We start from the raw sequence: 14,709 nt of genomic DNA, 5'->3' as shown, positions 1-14,709 counted from the left end.
GGACCCAGGTCAGACACAGCTCCGGCCGTGCCTCCGGCACATGGCTCACCACGGTCACCGTACCCAGCACTGCCGGCTCTGGGCAGGGACTTCCCGAGCCCCTTTGGGGGCTGGTCTGAAGATGTCAGAGCTGAGGGACCCGCGAGCCCCTCGGCGCCCTGTGCCCTCCGCTAGGGGCCCCTGCCGGGCGGGTCGGATTCGCTGCTCACAGCTCTGCAGGGGAGAACTGCCCCGGGGAGGGGAAGACGTGGGGCCAGGCACTGGGGGGAGGGTCGGGGGGAAGCCCTGGGCAGGGGCGCCTGGCCCTGGTTTGGGCACCAGCCAGGCACTGGGGAGACCCAGGTCTGAGTCCCTGCAGCCCCACAGACTCCCCGTGGGACCCGGCCGGTCACTCAGCCGCCCAGGCCCCTCCGAGCAGTGGGGAGCTCCTGCGGCCTGGTGTGGGACACAGAGCGCCAGGCTCAGGTCAGGCGGGCAGAGAACAGGGCACGTGCCCAGGCTGGGGGTGTTTGGTTGTGAGACGTCACCAAGCCAAATCCTGGGCTGGGCACAATGGAGCCGGAGCAAGTCACAGGCGTCGACTTTCTGATCTCCTCGCAGGGGCCCAGACGCTGCAGTGATGGGCCCCAGGGAAGCAGCATGGACAGACAGACGGACGGACCCCCCAGGCCAGGTGGTGACTGTTCCTGCCCTTTAACGCTTCATCGACGGGACATCCCCGGGGCAGCGGGACCCAGGCTCAGGGACGCGCCTTTCCCAGCATGCCCCGGGCCCCTCCCACCATGCACGGGGGGCAGGAGGGGGCGTCACTTCTTCAGCTCCTCGTACACGTCCGGCTGTCGGGGCTGCAGCGTCTGGGGGAAACGGGAACAATTCAGCCAGAGACGCCACAGGGGAGAGCTGAGGACCCCGCCCTGCAGGACACAGCCCCCCAGCTCCCCCCACTGGCCCCAAAGCCCCTCCCATGCTGGAGGCCCATCCCTCCCCCCCAGAGCTGGGTCCCCCGCTCAGCCCTGGGGCTCCTGGCTGGTCCCCCTGTGGCTCACTCTGCCCCCCCCCCAGCTCTGGGATGTGATAACCAGCCCCGTTCTCAGCCATAGGGCTGGTTTGGGGGCAGCTCCCCCCTCCCCCCACTGGGTCCAACCACCCCTCAGGGGGAGGATACAGCACAAGGGGCCGGTGCTCACCTGGTATGTGGGGCTGGGGTCAGAGGGGTTCCCGGGCTGGGCCTGCAGGAGACAAAGGCAAGAGGGTTGTTACCACCAGACCCCAGAGACCCCCCCCGCCCTTCCTCCAGCTTAGCTTGGGGGGGGGGAAGAGACCCTGGGACAGTCAATGGGACCCCGGGTTTGTGTAACCCCCCCACCCCCGCCCAAAGGGGACAGGGTAAACTCGCTGGGGGTCGGGACTGAGTGGCACCTGCAGAGGAGGGGGCGGGACTGGAATAGCAGAGGGAGGGGCTGAGCCCTTGTCACTCACCGCAGACCCCACCCAGGCTGTCGGGGGCAGGTTCTCGTACACCAGGACGGGTGCCCCGTTCTCCTTGGGGGTTTCATTCCGGCAGCGAGCGTCTGGGAGGAATCAGAGATGCTGGAATTGGGGTCTGTCTCCCAACCCCGCTCCCCTCCCAGAGCCAGGGATAGAACCCAGGAGTCCTGGCTCCGCAGGGGGTGGGGGGCTGTTACTCACAGAGGAGATAGACCCCGGCTCCAACCAGCGCCACCCCCACCAGTGACCCGATGACGATCCCAGCGATGGTCCCGGGAGAGAGACCTGGGTGGGAGGGGGGGGGAGGGGATTTGGATCAGATGGTTCAGCCACAATCCCCACACCCCACTCCCTGCAGCCCAGCACCCCCCAGCACCCATTGGGGGCAGCACTGACTACCAGGGGAGAGCGCCCCCTACTGAGCCCCTGTCCCGCTCCCTGCAGCCCAGCACCCCCTAGCACCCATTGGGGACAGCACTGACTGCCAGGGGAGAGCGCCCAGGACTGAGCCCGCTGGGGCGTTGGTGCCAGCACTGGGATCCCTGTGTCTGCAGCGCGTTGCTCCATCCCGGGGACTCACCCGTCCCTGTCACCCGCACAGCAACAGAGGCCCAGGCAGTGCGGCCGGTGACGGGGTTGTGAGCCCGGCACTCGTACGTGCTCTGCTGAGCCCAGGACATGGGGTTAAAGGTCAACCTGCTCCCGCTCTTGTTAGTGTCGGTGCCGTTGAGCACCCAGCGATAGCTCAGGGCTGGGACAGAGTTGGCGACGCATGTCCCGGTTCCCCTGACCCTGAGTCAGGGCGATTGGTCCTGGCGGGTCTATCCTGGTACAGTCCGGCCCGTCTCCACAGAGAGGGACAGGGTCAGGGGATGGATGGCACCAGTGAGGGGTCCCTGTTTAACCAGCACCCTGCCCCACCCCAGAGGCAGCCGCATCTCCGTGGCTAGGTGATGCCGGCAGGGCCAGGGGCAGCGCGGCTGGGGGACGGGGCTGCAGTTACTCACAGGCCAGCGTCACGGTGCTGGGCTCACTGTGGTTGGTGCTGACGGGGTTCCCAACCTCGCACTGGTAGGCGCCAGCATCACCCCGGGTGACACCCAGCACCGTGAGGGTCCGGTTGTCAGGGGACAGCCCCAGCCGCACACTGGGCACGAGGTATGACCCGTCCCAGAGCCAGAGCACGGTGTCGGCGCTGGGGGAGCCGTTAAACGTGAGGGTGAAGGCCCCGTTCTCAGGCACCTGGGTTTGGTTTGGTGTCACTGGGGGCCTGGGCAGTATTTCTGTGCAGGGAACAGAGAGAGCGTTACCGTGTGTCCCTGCCCCTCCATGCGGGACCGGGGCAAGGGTGCTGGTGTTCCCGCCATGTGAGGTTGTGGGAAGGGTCCCAGCACCACTGTCCTCCAGTGTCGTGGAAAGGGTCCTTTGCCCTTTGACCCTCAGAGCTGCGGAGACGGGCGGTCATCTTCTGGGGTCCGGCAGAGGGTCCCTCTCCCCGGCATTGAGTCTCTCAGTTATTGGTGCCTCCCTGATGCTCTGCCTCCCGGAGTCCTGTGATTTTTGGGAGACTCTCGGCTGTGGTTCAAAGGGAGAGCGACGCTCTGGCTCCCAGGCTCCAGCCCGACTGAAGGGTTTTCAAGCCGATCCCATGACAGTTCAGGCCGGACTCGAGATCACGACCCCACAGGTTTCTTGGTGCCACCGGACGCCCCGTGGGCACAGCCCTGTGCTGGTTCATTGCCATCCCCTCCGACCCGGACGGCGCTGCCCATCCCAGACCCAGGCCGGGGGTGGGAGTGACCCCGCTGGTGCATCATGGGCAGTCAGCCAGTGTTACTCTCGGATCAGGGAGACCTAGTGGGGGTGAGGGGGACAGCCCCCCAGCCTACCACTGCCCCCTATTCCCACCTAGCCCTATAGCTCAGCAAGGGCCTCACAGCCCATGCCCCCTGGGTTCTCCCCATGACCCACGAGAGTCCGACTGGGGAGGGGGCGTCCGGACTCCAGTGGCAGGGCCAAGGAAACTCCTCCAGTCTGTACCCCCTTCCCCGGGGGCTGGGAACGTCCCCTCCCGTCTCTTCCCTCAGGGCAGCCCCCATCCGCCTGTCCTGCTCTGAGCTCCCTGTCCTGCTCACTGGCTAATTCACTCTCCAGCACCCCTTTCTGGGGAGCACCAAGCAGCGCGGGGCTGTGGGGGGCAGGCGCACCAGGAAGGAGCCGGTAAGTCCCAGGAGAGAATCAACAGAGCAAAGGAGAAAACAGCGGCTCAGAGAGATGGTGCCTCCCCCTCCCCCCCCAATCTGCCCCATCCGCTACCCACCCCCAGGAGGCAGCGCCGGGGCCAGCAGCGCCCAGATCTCAGGCGGGGACACAGACCCGGTGTGCGGCTGGGGGCCTGAAGCCAGCCCGTAGCCTCATAGCAGGTACAGACCGACCCCCCGCCAGAGCCATGGCCACACGCCCGGCCCAGGTGCGAACCAGCCGGAGGCGCCAGGTGGACAGGAATCTGCTGTCGGAGCTGCAGTGGGGCGTCCCACAGGGGACAGATGCCCCGGAGGGGCGGGGGGCAGAGACAGGACAGAGCCGGGAGGGAGAGACGGGCACAGAGCAGGGCACTCGACGTACTGATCGGACGGGTCGGGCACCGCTTGGAAAGCGACAGGGAGCGTCCGGCCCAGCTGCAGCACGGCTGGGAGCAGCCCCCACAGGACAGAGCCCACGGGGTGGAGCTGGGCCCTGGACAGGACCAGAGCGCAGGGGGATGTGGCTGGATTGACAGTGAACTAGCCGAGAGCGCCCAGCACGGGGAACGGGATCGGCGCAGGCAGTGACGGGTGATAGAGCCGTGTCTGATCCAGACAGACGGGAGCGTCCCCTGGGGAACAGAGCTCGAGGGGTGAATCCAGAACAGACCTGAAGACCCCATGTCACAGAGTCCCCGGGCGTTGCTCTGGAACTGCTCCCCACAAAGCCAGGCAGGACTTTGGGGAGCCTCCTCTCCCTCGGAGCAGACTGTCTTCAGGGCAAGAAGCTCCCACGGCTTCACCTCCTGGGTCTGACCTGGGAGCATTCAACATCTGCCCCTCCGTGCGCTTCCCACAGCGAGTCCGCCCAGGCGCGGTCCTGGGGCAGCCAGAGGGTCCTGCACCCCCACTTCGCAGTCAGACGTGACTCTCAGCCAGCCAGTAAAACAGAGGTTTATTAGACGACAGGAACATGGTCTAAAACAGAGCTTGTAGGTCCAGCGAACGGGACCCCTCTGCCGGGTCCATTCTGGGGCACAGCGAGGCAGACCCCCATCTGCCCTCCCTTCCAGTCCCCAGCCAGCTTCAAACTCCCACCCCCGTCCAGCCCCTCCTCTCTGGGCTTTGTCTCTTTCCCAGGCCAGGAGGTCACCTGATCCCTTTGTCTCCAACACCTTCAGTTGGCACCTTTGCAGAGGAGGGGCCCAGGCCATCAGTTGCTAGGAGACAGAGTGTCGGACATTTATGTACCCTGGCCCTTTGCTCTGCAGCAACCATACACCATCCGAAGAAGTGGGCTGTAGCCCACGAAAGCTTATACTCTAATAAATTTGTTAGTCTCTAAGGTGTCACAAGTACTCCTGTTCTTTTTAACCATACACCCTTATCCCACCATCTAGATACTTAAGAACTGCATAGGGGAAACTGAGGAAAACATTAAGCACAGTCCCACTTCGTCACATCGTTACTCTCAGCCAGCCAGTAAAACAGAGGTTTATTAGATGACAGGAACATGGTCTAAAACAGAGCTTGTAGGTCCAGAGAACTGGACCTCTCAGCCGGGTCCATGCTGGGGTTCAGAGAGCCAGACACCCACGTCTGCCCTCTCTCCTAGTCCCCAGCCAGCTCCAAACTGAAACCCCCTCCAGCCCCTTCTCCTCTGGCCCTTGTCTCTTTCCTGGGCCAGGAGGTCACCTGATCACTTTGTTCACCTTTACCTATTTCCATGCAGGGGGGAAGGGCCCTGGCCATTTGTTGCCAGGGAGACAGAGCGTCAGTGATTTATGCACACTGGCCTTTATCCCACCTCCTAGAGACTTAAGAAATGCATAGGGGAAACTGAGGCACATACAGTATTCAGAGGAAACATTAAGAACAGTCCCACTTCGTCACACCCCAGACCCGGCTTCAGAGACAGGCAGAGCCCAGGGCGCAGGAACGGTGCTGACCCGCAGGGTTGGTGCACAGAGTAACAGGGGACAGGGGACATCGCAGGCAGACAGGGAGCCCGGCTGGAGACTGGACAGATCTGGAGTGACCAGGGTGCTGGCTGGACAGACAGAGGTGTGTGTGGGGCGCGGTGCCCGGCTACTCACCCAGCACCTCGGTCTCCGCGGTAGCCGTGAGGCCGGTGACGGGGTTGTGAGCCTGGCACTTGTACGTGACCAGCTGATCCAAGGTCGTGGGGTTAAAGGTCAAGCTGCTCCCGGTCTCGTTACTTCGGTGCCGTTGAGAACCCAGCGATAGCTCGGGGCTGGGACGGAGTCAGTGACACACGTCAGGGTCAGCGGGGTGGGGCAGGCACCTGTTTATACCTTGCCCTGCTGGTGCCCTCCCTCCCCCGATCCCGTCCCTCTGTGTAGATGGGCCACAGCCCGCCAGGATAGACCCCCCAGGACCCATGGGCCTGACAAGCCACTGCTGCCTTGGCAACAGGACACCAGCACCCGGCTGCTTCCTGTCAGGATGGGGGGTGGGAGGAGGCACACAGGTGCTTCGCAGCCCTCCCCTCCCCCGGCACCCACCTGGAGGAGACGCCGAAGGGGTTTCCGGTTGGAGACAGACAGGTCATCGTCAGCCAGTGGCCCTCACTGACCTGAGCCGCTGCTGGGGCTTTGGTGAGTGTTCGACCCTGTGATCCGGAGCCTGCACCTAGCACCCAAACTCCCTCCCAGAGCCCAACCTCTCAACCGTCCTACACCCCAATCCCCTGCCCCAACCCAGGGCCTGCACCCCAGACCCCCTCCCCCCACCCAAACTCCCTCCCAGAGCCCAACCTCTCAACCGTCCTGCACCCCAATCCCCTGCCCCAACCCAGGGCCTGCACCCCAGACCCCCTCCCCCCACCCAAACTCCCTCGCAGAGCCCAACCTCTCAACTGTCCTGCACCCCAATCCCCTGCCCCAACCCAGGGCCTGCACCCCAGACTCCCTCCCCCCACCCAAACTCCCTCCCAGAGCCCAACCTCTCAACCGTCCTAGACCCCAATCCCCTGCCCCAACCCAGGGCCTGCACCCCAGACTCCCTCCCCCCACCCAAACTCCCTTGCAGAGCCCAACCTCTCAACCGTCCTACACCCCAATCCCCTGCCCCAACCCAGGGCCTGCACCCGAGACTCCCTCCCCCCACCCAAACTCCCTTGCAGAGCCTTAGGCAGGTGTGGGGCAGAGTTGTGGGGGAGGCTCTGAGCGTTCTGGGCACCACCAAAATTTCTACAAACCTGCCACCCCTGATACTTGGAGGTGGGGCGAGTCGGTGGCTGGATGGGGGCAAGTCTCCCAGGTTCAAAATCTGGGACTGTGTCTGTTGGTCCTTTTTGCTGCTTTTCTCTGGGCTGGGGGTTGTCCCAATGCTGCAAAGAGGGTGTTCCCAAAGGAAGGTGCTGGCTTCTAACCCCCTAGGCCGTCAGCATGTTTGCTCTTCTCTAGTCAGCCCACTTGACAAGTTTGATTGTCCTTGGTCTGGCTCCCAGCCCCTCTCCAAGGGTTGCAGCTGTCTGGAGGTGCCTGCCTTGCACGCCTTCCTCATTCGTTCAATGGGGCAACTGATTACAAAGTGGGGGGAAGATCTTATTCTACTTCTAGCAAAAAGACAGTTTTCTTTTACATTATACTACCTTATACAAAAATGCATAATGCAGAGATTTATCTACAACTGTATTGATTGACTGCCGTGTGCAGTAATATAGTGACCCCTGGGTATTTGAATGAGGCTTTATACTCGGGTGGGGCGAGGGGGCGAGCGGCGAGTCAGGGGCGAGTGGGTGGGCAAGCGGCGGGTGGGCAAAGAGGCGAGCAGTGAGCCAGCAGGAGTTCTAGGGGAGGGCATGGGGGTTTCTGGCAGAGGAGGAAGGAGGCGAAAGGAGGCGAGTGGTGGGTGGGGGACTGACTAGGAGGGACGCAACAAGCCAGCGGGGGGTTAGGGGGTGAAGAGAGGTGTGATGGTGGGGCCGAGTGGGGAGGGGGTGGGTCCTATTTTACTGCTGTGATCTGGTCACCCTATGCGTGCCGTTCCTCCCCCCCAAAAAAAAAAACCTGGAAGGAGGGTTTATTTCCGTGGGGCAGGAGGCGCTGGGGGGGGGGGGGAGGGTGTTTCAGGGGTGCTGGGGGGGGCGCAATTTTATATTCTTACCTCGGGCACAAAAATAGCTAGTTTCGGCTCTGCTGGGCGATGCCGGCAGGACCAGGGGCAGTGCGGCCGGGGGACGGGGCTGCAGTTACTCACAGGCCAGTGTCACGGTGCTGGGCTCGCTGTGTTCGGTGCTGATGGGGTTCCCAACCTAGCACTGGTAGGCATCGGCGTCGCCCCGGGTGACACCCAGCACCGTGAGGGTCCGGTTGTCAGGGGACAGCCCCAGCCGCTCACTGGGTGCGAGGGATGACCCGTCCCGGAGCAGGAGCTGAGCCCAGCAATGCCCAGGAGACGCTGACAGGCAGAAGCCCCCCCTCCCCAGATGAGCTGCCCCCACTGGGCCTCGCTGGGCGGCTGGGTCAGGACCCGCATGTGGGGCCCGGGCATTCGCCAGCTCCCTGGGCAGGTTCCAGCCCCCGGCTTTAGCCATCCGGCTCCTGGATGCCTGCTGGTCCCAGTGCCCCCCCGCCGAGCCTCCCAGGGCCAGCAGTGACCCCCCAGGCTGGATATTAGCCCCCAGTGCCCCCCACTGAGCCCCCCAGGGTCAGCCCCCCACCTGGGTGCTCTGGGTCCAGTTTCACCTTCAGGGACTGGTGAGTGTGACCCTAACAGCGCCTAGCTCCCCCCCTCCCCCCCGCTGCAGACAGCCTGGGGGGGGGCTGGATCTGGGGAGTCCCACGCAAAGGGCCCCATAAAAACGTCATTAGCGCCCCCCCCCCCCGCCGTAGGCGCCAAAACTGAGCAAAGTGGGTGTAAAAGAGCAGGTGGGTCTGACCCCCCCCCATGACACAGGGGACTTCCCAGCATGCACCAGGGCCCCTGGGGGGGCCTCATCTCCGCAGCTGGTCGTACACACCCCCACTGTGCAGCCTGCAGCTCTGGGGAAACATGGAGGGGTCAGAGACACCCCCACCCTGGGGGGCCCACACCCCCCTCACAGGCCCCCGACAGCCCCTCACCAGCCGGGCTCATCCCCGGGGGAGACTCCCAGAGCCCCATCGCTGGGCAGGGATGGCGGGGGGACGGGGGGCACGGCCTGGGACCAGCGCGGGTCGGGGGGCGGCACTTACCATAGACGTGCAGAGAGAGGTGGAGGACACGGTTAGTATTGCTCTCTATCTTCACCGTGTAGTTCCCGGTGTCGCTGAGCGTTAACCCCGCGATGTTCAGGACGCAGCCCGGCCCCGCTGTCTCCCGCCCCGTGTGGACCGAGCCGTTGATCTGAACGGGGGGTGTTAGTAGGTAGTAACTGAGGATCCGGCTGGTTTCATCAGCGGTCGCTGATCGGTACCAGCTGCAGGACGTGAAGCCCTGTGGCGGTGGCTGCGGGGCCAGACTGACGCCCCCTCCCACCACGGGGCTCGGCGGGGTGAGGACGATGGTCACTGGGGTCTGGGCCGGCGCCGGCTGGAGGCAGGAGCCCAGGACGGAGGCTGCGGGTGGGGGGAGACCAGAGAGACTGATACTAACTGGTGCCCCTCACTCCCGACCTGCAGCCCTCTGCCTTCATTTGCACTGTCCCCTGTTACAGTCCTGTGTGTCCGGGACACCTGGGTCCCCCCCACCCCCGCTCCACCCTCTCAGCTGCAAGGGACCCCTCGCCAGGTGCCGCCCGGCGCCTTTTCCTGCAGCGGGACCTGCCTCGACCCAGGGGCGGCGTCTCTGGGCCGGGACCCTGGAGTCCGGACCCACAGGCAGGGCAGTCCCATGGGGCCCCTCTGGCCTCAGACTTCCCCTCCCAGCCTCGTCCGCCCACTTCCCCTTCCTTTGAAAGAAGGAACCGGTGGGGGGAGGAGGGGAAGGGTCTTCTCACTTCTCCCCCCGTGGGGTGCCAGGTCCCTGGGTCTCTGCGTGGGGCTGGTTCCGCCTGCTAGATCTGGGGGGAGGGAGTTCAGTGGGGGGCGGGGTCTGGGTGTGTCCCCCCCCCCAATGCTCTGGGACAGAGACACAAACAAACAGCTGATCTCCGATAATCCCCCACACAAAGCAGGATCTGTGGGGAACAATGGGGCTTCTATGGTGTCCCTCGGGTCTCTGGGGAGCCTGGGATGGAACCAGCCTGGGGAGGGAAGTGTCAGAGCCCCCCTCTTGCTACCCTAGCCCTGGGGTCCCCCCACCCAGCTCTGCCGGTGCCCCTCAGTCCCGACCCACAGCCCCTCGGCTTTCATTGACACGGGCCCCTATTGGAGGCCTTTGTGTCCCGGACGCCTGGGTCCCACGTTCTCCCCTCTGACCTGCCAGGAGAATCCCCGTCCAAGGGCCGCCCGGTCTGTGGGGGATTCGCCCCATCGCCCGTCGCTGCTGCGGGACCCGCCGGGAGCTGTCGGGGCAGCAGAGACGGGGGAAGTGGGGGGGGGGAGCGGAGCTGGCACGAAGCACCTCCCTTGCCCAGCCCAGCGCAGGGACGGGGCAGGGGGTGCGGTCCCTTTTGGCACCGTGCTCCACCTTTCCGACAGCCCTGCCTGCCCCCGGGGGGGAGAGGGGGACTCACCCTCCCCTCCCCCTGCGCCGCCCAGACACGGGGGGGGGGGGGGGGGAGAGCGGTGTAGCAATCCGGTCGCTGCAGCCTCAGGGGAACTCCAGACGGACTCAATAGCAAAGGCGTCTCCAGCCCCCCCCCCATGGTCCTTCGAGGGGGGTCGGGCCCTGGCAGATGCGGGGGCAGGGTTGCACGGGGGAGAAATCGTCCCCTGGGGGGCTGGGGCATGGAAGAGGACAGGGCCCCCCAGGAATCCCCCCCAGCTCCCCCCAGATATCACCCCCCAGTGGAGGTTGTGTGGAGGGGGGGCTCATCCCTGGAGGCCACCCATGGGAAGTGGGGGGGGCACAGAGACAGACCCCTTTGTTAGGGTGTGGGGGGCACACTGGGACCCCTGTGTGTCGGGGGACATTGCTGGGAGCCAAAGCGCCCCCCCCCCCCCCGCAGGATGGGCCGGGGCTGGGGGGGGCAAGGGGGGAACAGGACACACAGGGTGAGGCCCCCGGGCACAGACACCCAGAGCTTGGATGGGCAGCCTGATCCCGACACGCCTCTGGGGCCACATGTGTCCACTCCCCCGCCCCCCCCACACACACACCTATACACCCACCCCCACCTAGGGTGACCAGATGTCCTGATTTTATAGGAATGGTCCCGGTTTTTCTTATATAGACTCCTATTACCCCCCACCCCCTGTCCCAATTTTTCACACTTGCTGTCTGGTCACCCTACCCCCCCCCCCACACACACACACACACACCCTGTTGTAGGCGCAGCAGTGATCTGTGTGCTCTGTATAACCTGTATGCTCAAAAGGTCTGTTGCACTCCCCCACCCTCCTCTGAATACCTGTGAAGTGGCTCCCCCACCCCTCCCTCCTGCAATGCTGGTGGGATGCATGGGCTGGAAGATCAGAAGAGCTCCCAGGCAGACAAGGTGTTTGGGACTCTGATTAGGCAGCACTCACACACCCAGTGCACGGGCACTGCCCGAGGTGGAGTGTGACCAGCCAGATGCAGCCAAGTCATCTCTAGTCGCAGGCCATGAGGAGCAGGTCCGTAAAAGGGGAAGGGGCCCTGTGCTCAGCAGTGCACTCACCAGATTGTACTTCCCGTGAAGGCCCTTCACCGGACCGCCTGGCCAGTGTTCGCCGCGTTGCACTTCATCGTGCCTCGGGAAGACTGACCTTCATCGCCCCGTCCATCGCTGCGCTGGGGGACGCTTACCTTGAAGGATCCTGACATCTCCAGTGCTGTGCCTGTTGTGGGAGTAGAGTGTGCGAGTGTGACCCTCCGCCCCCCTTGTTTTGAGCTTAGCTCTCAGTATAATAAACGTGCTGCTTTCTGCCAAACTTTGGTGGGTCATTAGTCCTCCCTAAGCTAGCTAGCTGGCCCAATTTCAGGTAACACCCCCCAACCCCACCATACACACATGCGCACACACCCATAAACACACACACACACACACACACTGTACACTCACACCCACCATACACCAATCCACCACACACCCATGCACACCTGCACCCCCACCATACACACCTGCACACACTCACTCCCCCCCGCCCCACACACAGATCAGGGCCCATCCCTTCCAGCAGAGGGCGCAGGGACTCACACGGGGGGGCCGGGAGGGGGTGTCCCACTAGCTGTGTCTGCCGGTTCCCGGTGTTGCTGAGTGTTACCCCAGGGATGTCGGGGAGTCGCCGGCCCGTTGTGGCTGCCCCCGGGGCCGTGGGGCCGAGCAGGGGCTGGGGGGTGGGGGGGCGTCGGGTTCCATCCGTGCTCACTGAGCGGTGCCAGCCGCAGGACAGGGGCTGCAGGGCCAGGCCGGCTCCCCGCCCCTCCCGGGGCTCTGTGGGTCGGGGCGATGGGGAGCTGGGCTCCGCGGCCAGCTGGAGGCAGGAGCTCAGGCCAGAAGAGGCCGGGGGAGAAATAAGAGAGACTGATACAAATTGATGCCGCTCACTCCCGACCTGCAGCCCCCAGCCCTGGGCTTCCCCCCCCCGCCCTGCCCGTGCCCCTCACTCCCGACCCGCAGCTCCCTGTTAGCCCAGCTCTGGACTCCCCCCACCAGTCAGGACCAGCCCCTCCCACCTGCTGACCATTGTGGGGCCGACCCTGGGGGGCACAGTTCTGCCCCATGTCCCATCCCTGGCAGGCGGGTGGATCCCTGGTGCTCGGCAGGGCGTGAAGGGGGCTGTGCTGGGACCCAGAGCCTGGCGTGACTGGGCTTGTCCTGTGGGGGGGGGGGGGGGGGGAGTCAGGGGCAGGGACTGACTGGTCACGGGGCCCCCACCCTCCCTGTGAAGATCCCCCACCCCTCCACCCCGTGCGGTCAGACAGGGCACGGCCAGGAGGAAAGTCGGACTCCCTGAAAAGAGAAGCAGCCCAGGGCAAGAGACAGGGCACGTGTGGAACAGGAACCAGCAGACACAGGCAACAGACCCCCTCAGCCTGACACAGACCCCCACAGCCTGACACAGACCCCCCCGCAGCCGGACAGACAAGCTGGGGTCACAAAGCCCAAACCAGCGCTGCCCATCGGCTCCAAATACCCACTAAACCAGTCTCCTGGGGCACCGTAACCAGACACGGCTCCCTGGGCCCCACCAGCCCGGCCACCCCTGCAGCGAAGGACAAAGCCCAGAGTGTCCCAGCCCAGGGGTGCAAATCAGGCCTGGCCCAGTGGTGCCGCCCCCCGGCTCACCAGGACGGGGGTAGAGAGCTCCCTCCCGGGTCAGCCCCTGTCCTGCTGAGCCCTGCGGGTGGCTGGGCCACGCTTCGCCAGCAGTGGGCAGCAGCGAGTGCCCAGCCGGGCTCCGGGCCAGACGCACCGGGGTTCGGGTTACCAGGCGTCCGGTTGGCACTAGTGACCTGGCCATTACAAGGATGGTCGGCGGCCACGGGGCCCGGGGCTAAGGCAGGTTCCCTACATGTCTTGACTCCGCGCGGCTCCGGAAAGCGACCAACCTGTCTGGCTCCCAGGCGCGGCTCCCACCCCCAGCACCAGCCTGGCCGCGCCTCTGCCGAGGAGCCGGAGGGACACGCCGGCCGCTTCCAGGAGCGCACACAGGCACAGTCTGAAGGGGAGCATTTAAACCACGCTAGCATTGCCACACATCAGCTGTGCAAGGGGCTCTATTTCTGCCAGGGGTTAGTGACATTTCTGCTTGTTTACTGGAGGTGCAGGAAGAGGTGGTGGGACCTGGCCAAAAGGGACAAGTGAAGCTGTTCATTTCCAGCAAGGGGTGAGGGATAGATCCGTGTATATGCACGCGGGACTCACCCCTGCGGCACCTCCTGCTGGTGTCCTGGGAAATAGCTCGTTTCCAGCCTTGGAGCGCTCTCTGCAGGCCAGTGTCCCACTGCCACTGGGCCCCCGCCTCCCTCCCTGGACTCCGGTGCCCTGTTATCTGGGGTGCTGCCCCTGGCAGTGACCCCTCACTATTGGGGTCTCCCCTCCCCAGGGAACCCCCACCCCATCCCCACCTCACCTCAGTCGTAGGCTACTGCCAGGCACAACTCGCCCCCGCGCCCTGGGGCAGACTGCAGGGTCAGCCACTCCTCACAGGCAAGGGGGGTCTGGACCTGCTGCCTCGGCCTGTCCTTGGGCTGCCCCCGGCAACCCCAGTCCCTGTTCGCCCTTAGACTAGGCCGCAGCCTGGGGGGTTCCAGGCCGGAGCTCCCCAGCTCCCTTGGCCTTCCCCAGCCCTGCCCCACTCCAGGTCCCTTCTCTAGCTCCCTGCAGCCAGGCCCATCTCCCTCCACTGCTACAGGAGACTGTGTGTCTGCCCCTGGGTTTATAGGGCCAGCTGGGGCTGTCTGGGGCATGGCCCAGCTGTGCTCCCTCCCCCAATCAGCCCAGCCCAAGGCTCCCAGCCCCCGCCAAGGGCCGGCTTTTAACCCCTTCAGGCCGGGAGCGGGTGACCACCCCACTACAGTACAGCCCCGGAGTGAACATCAGAGGATCTGTTTCTTCTCTCCGCTGAAAGAAACGCAGTTCTTGTCTTTCAAGATGTGACTGACTTCAGAAATAAAGTCAGAGGTGGAGCGATGCCTGTCCGGCAGGCAGGAGAGCGTCTTCTGGTTCTAGTTTGGGAGAAAGGAAAGTGACCACAAATACACATCCAGCTTCAGCATCAGGGCCATGGATTCAGGAGAACATCACCGACTAGGACATGGGGGGGGGGCAAACGTTTTTTCCTGAGGGCCACATTGGGGTTACAAAACTGTATGGAGGGCCGGGTAGGGAAGGCTGTGCCCCCCCAAACAGCCTGGGCCCCACCCCCTATCTGCCCCCTCCCACTTCCCGCCCCCTGACTGCCCCCCTCAAACCCCCCAACCCATCCAACTCCCCCTGCTCCTT

General features: G+C 64.6%; 1 protein-coding gene across 1 annotated transcript; it reads right to left on the bottom strand.

Annotated features, from left to right (window-relative positions):
* Positions 1 to 768: 768 nt before the first annotated feature.
* On the bottom strand, positions 769 to 10,171 carry CEACAM3 (CEA cell adhesion molecule 3). Its single transcript, XM_054010857.1, has 7 exons — positions 10,097 to 10,171; positions 8,929 to 9,295; positions 8,822 to 8,829; positions 1,690 to 1,773; positions 1,480 to 1,571; positions 1,188 to 1,229; positions 769 to 854 (listed from the first exon to the last, which is right to left on the bottom strand). Exons 1-7 carry the CDS (start codon positions 10,149 to 10,151, stop codon positions 807 to 809), a joined length of 696 nt encoding a protein of 231 aa, XP_053866832.1. The 5' UTR covers positions 10,152 to 10,171; the 3' UTR covers positions 769 to 806.
* Positions 10,172 to 14,709: the final 4,538 nt, after the last annotated feature.

This window comes from Malaclemys terrapin, chromosome 21 (genome assembly GCF_027887155.1).
Source record: "Malaclemys terrapin pileata isolate rMalTer1 chromosome 21, rMalTer1.hap1, whole genome shotgun sequence".
Taxonomy (NCBI): domain Eukaryota; kingdom Metazoa; phylum Chordata; order Testudines; family Emydidae; genus Malaclemys; species Malaclemys terrapin.
The sequence above is the reverse complement of the archived record's forward strand: the minus strand, read 5'-3'. Positions and strand labels throughout refer to the sequence as shown.

What these genes read in the sequence shown, in the direction of transcription:
- CEACAM3 (XM_054010857.1), bottom strand. Translation starts at nt 10,151, where the DNA reads ATGGGGCGAATCCCCCACAGACCGGGCGGCCCTTGGACGGGGATTCTC. An exon ending in CAGCCTGGGTGGGGTCTGCG is followed by an intron (nt 1,230 to 1,479) that starts GTGAGTGACAAG and finishes TGTCTCCTGCAG; the next exon opens with GCCCAGCCCGGGAACCCCTC. An exon ending in ACCCCAGCCCCACATACCAG is followed by an intron (nt 855 to 1,187) that starts GTGAGCACCGGC and finishes CGTTTCCCCCAG; the next exon opens with ACGCTGCAGCCCCGACAGCC.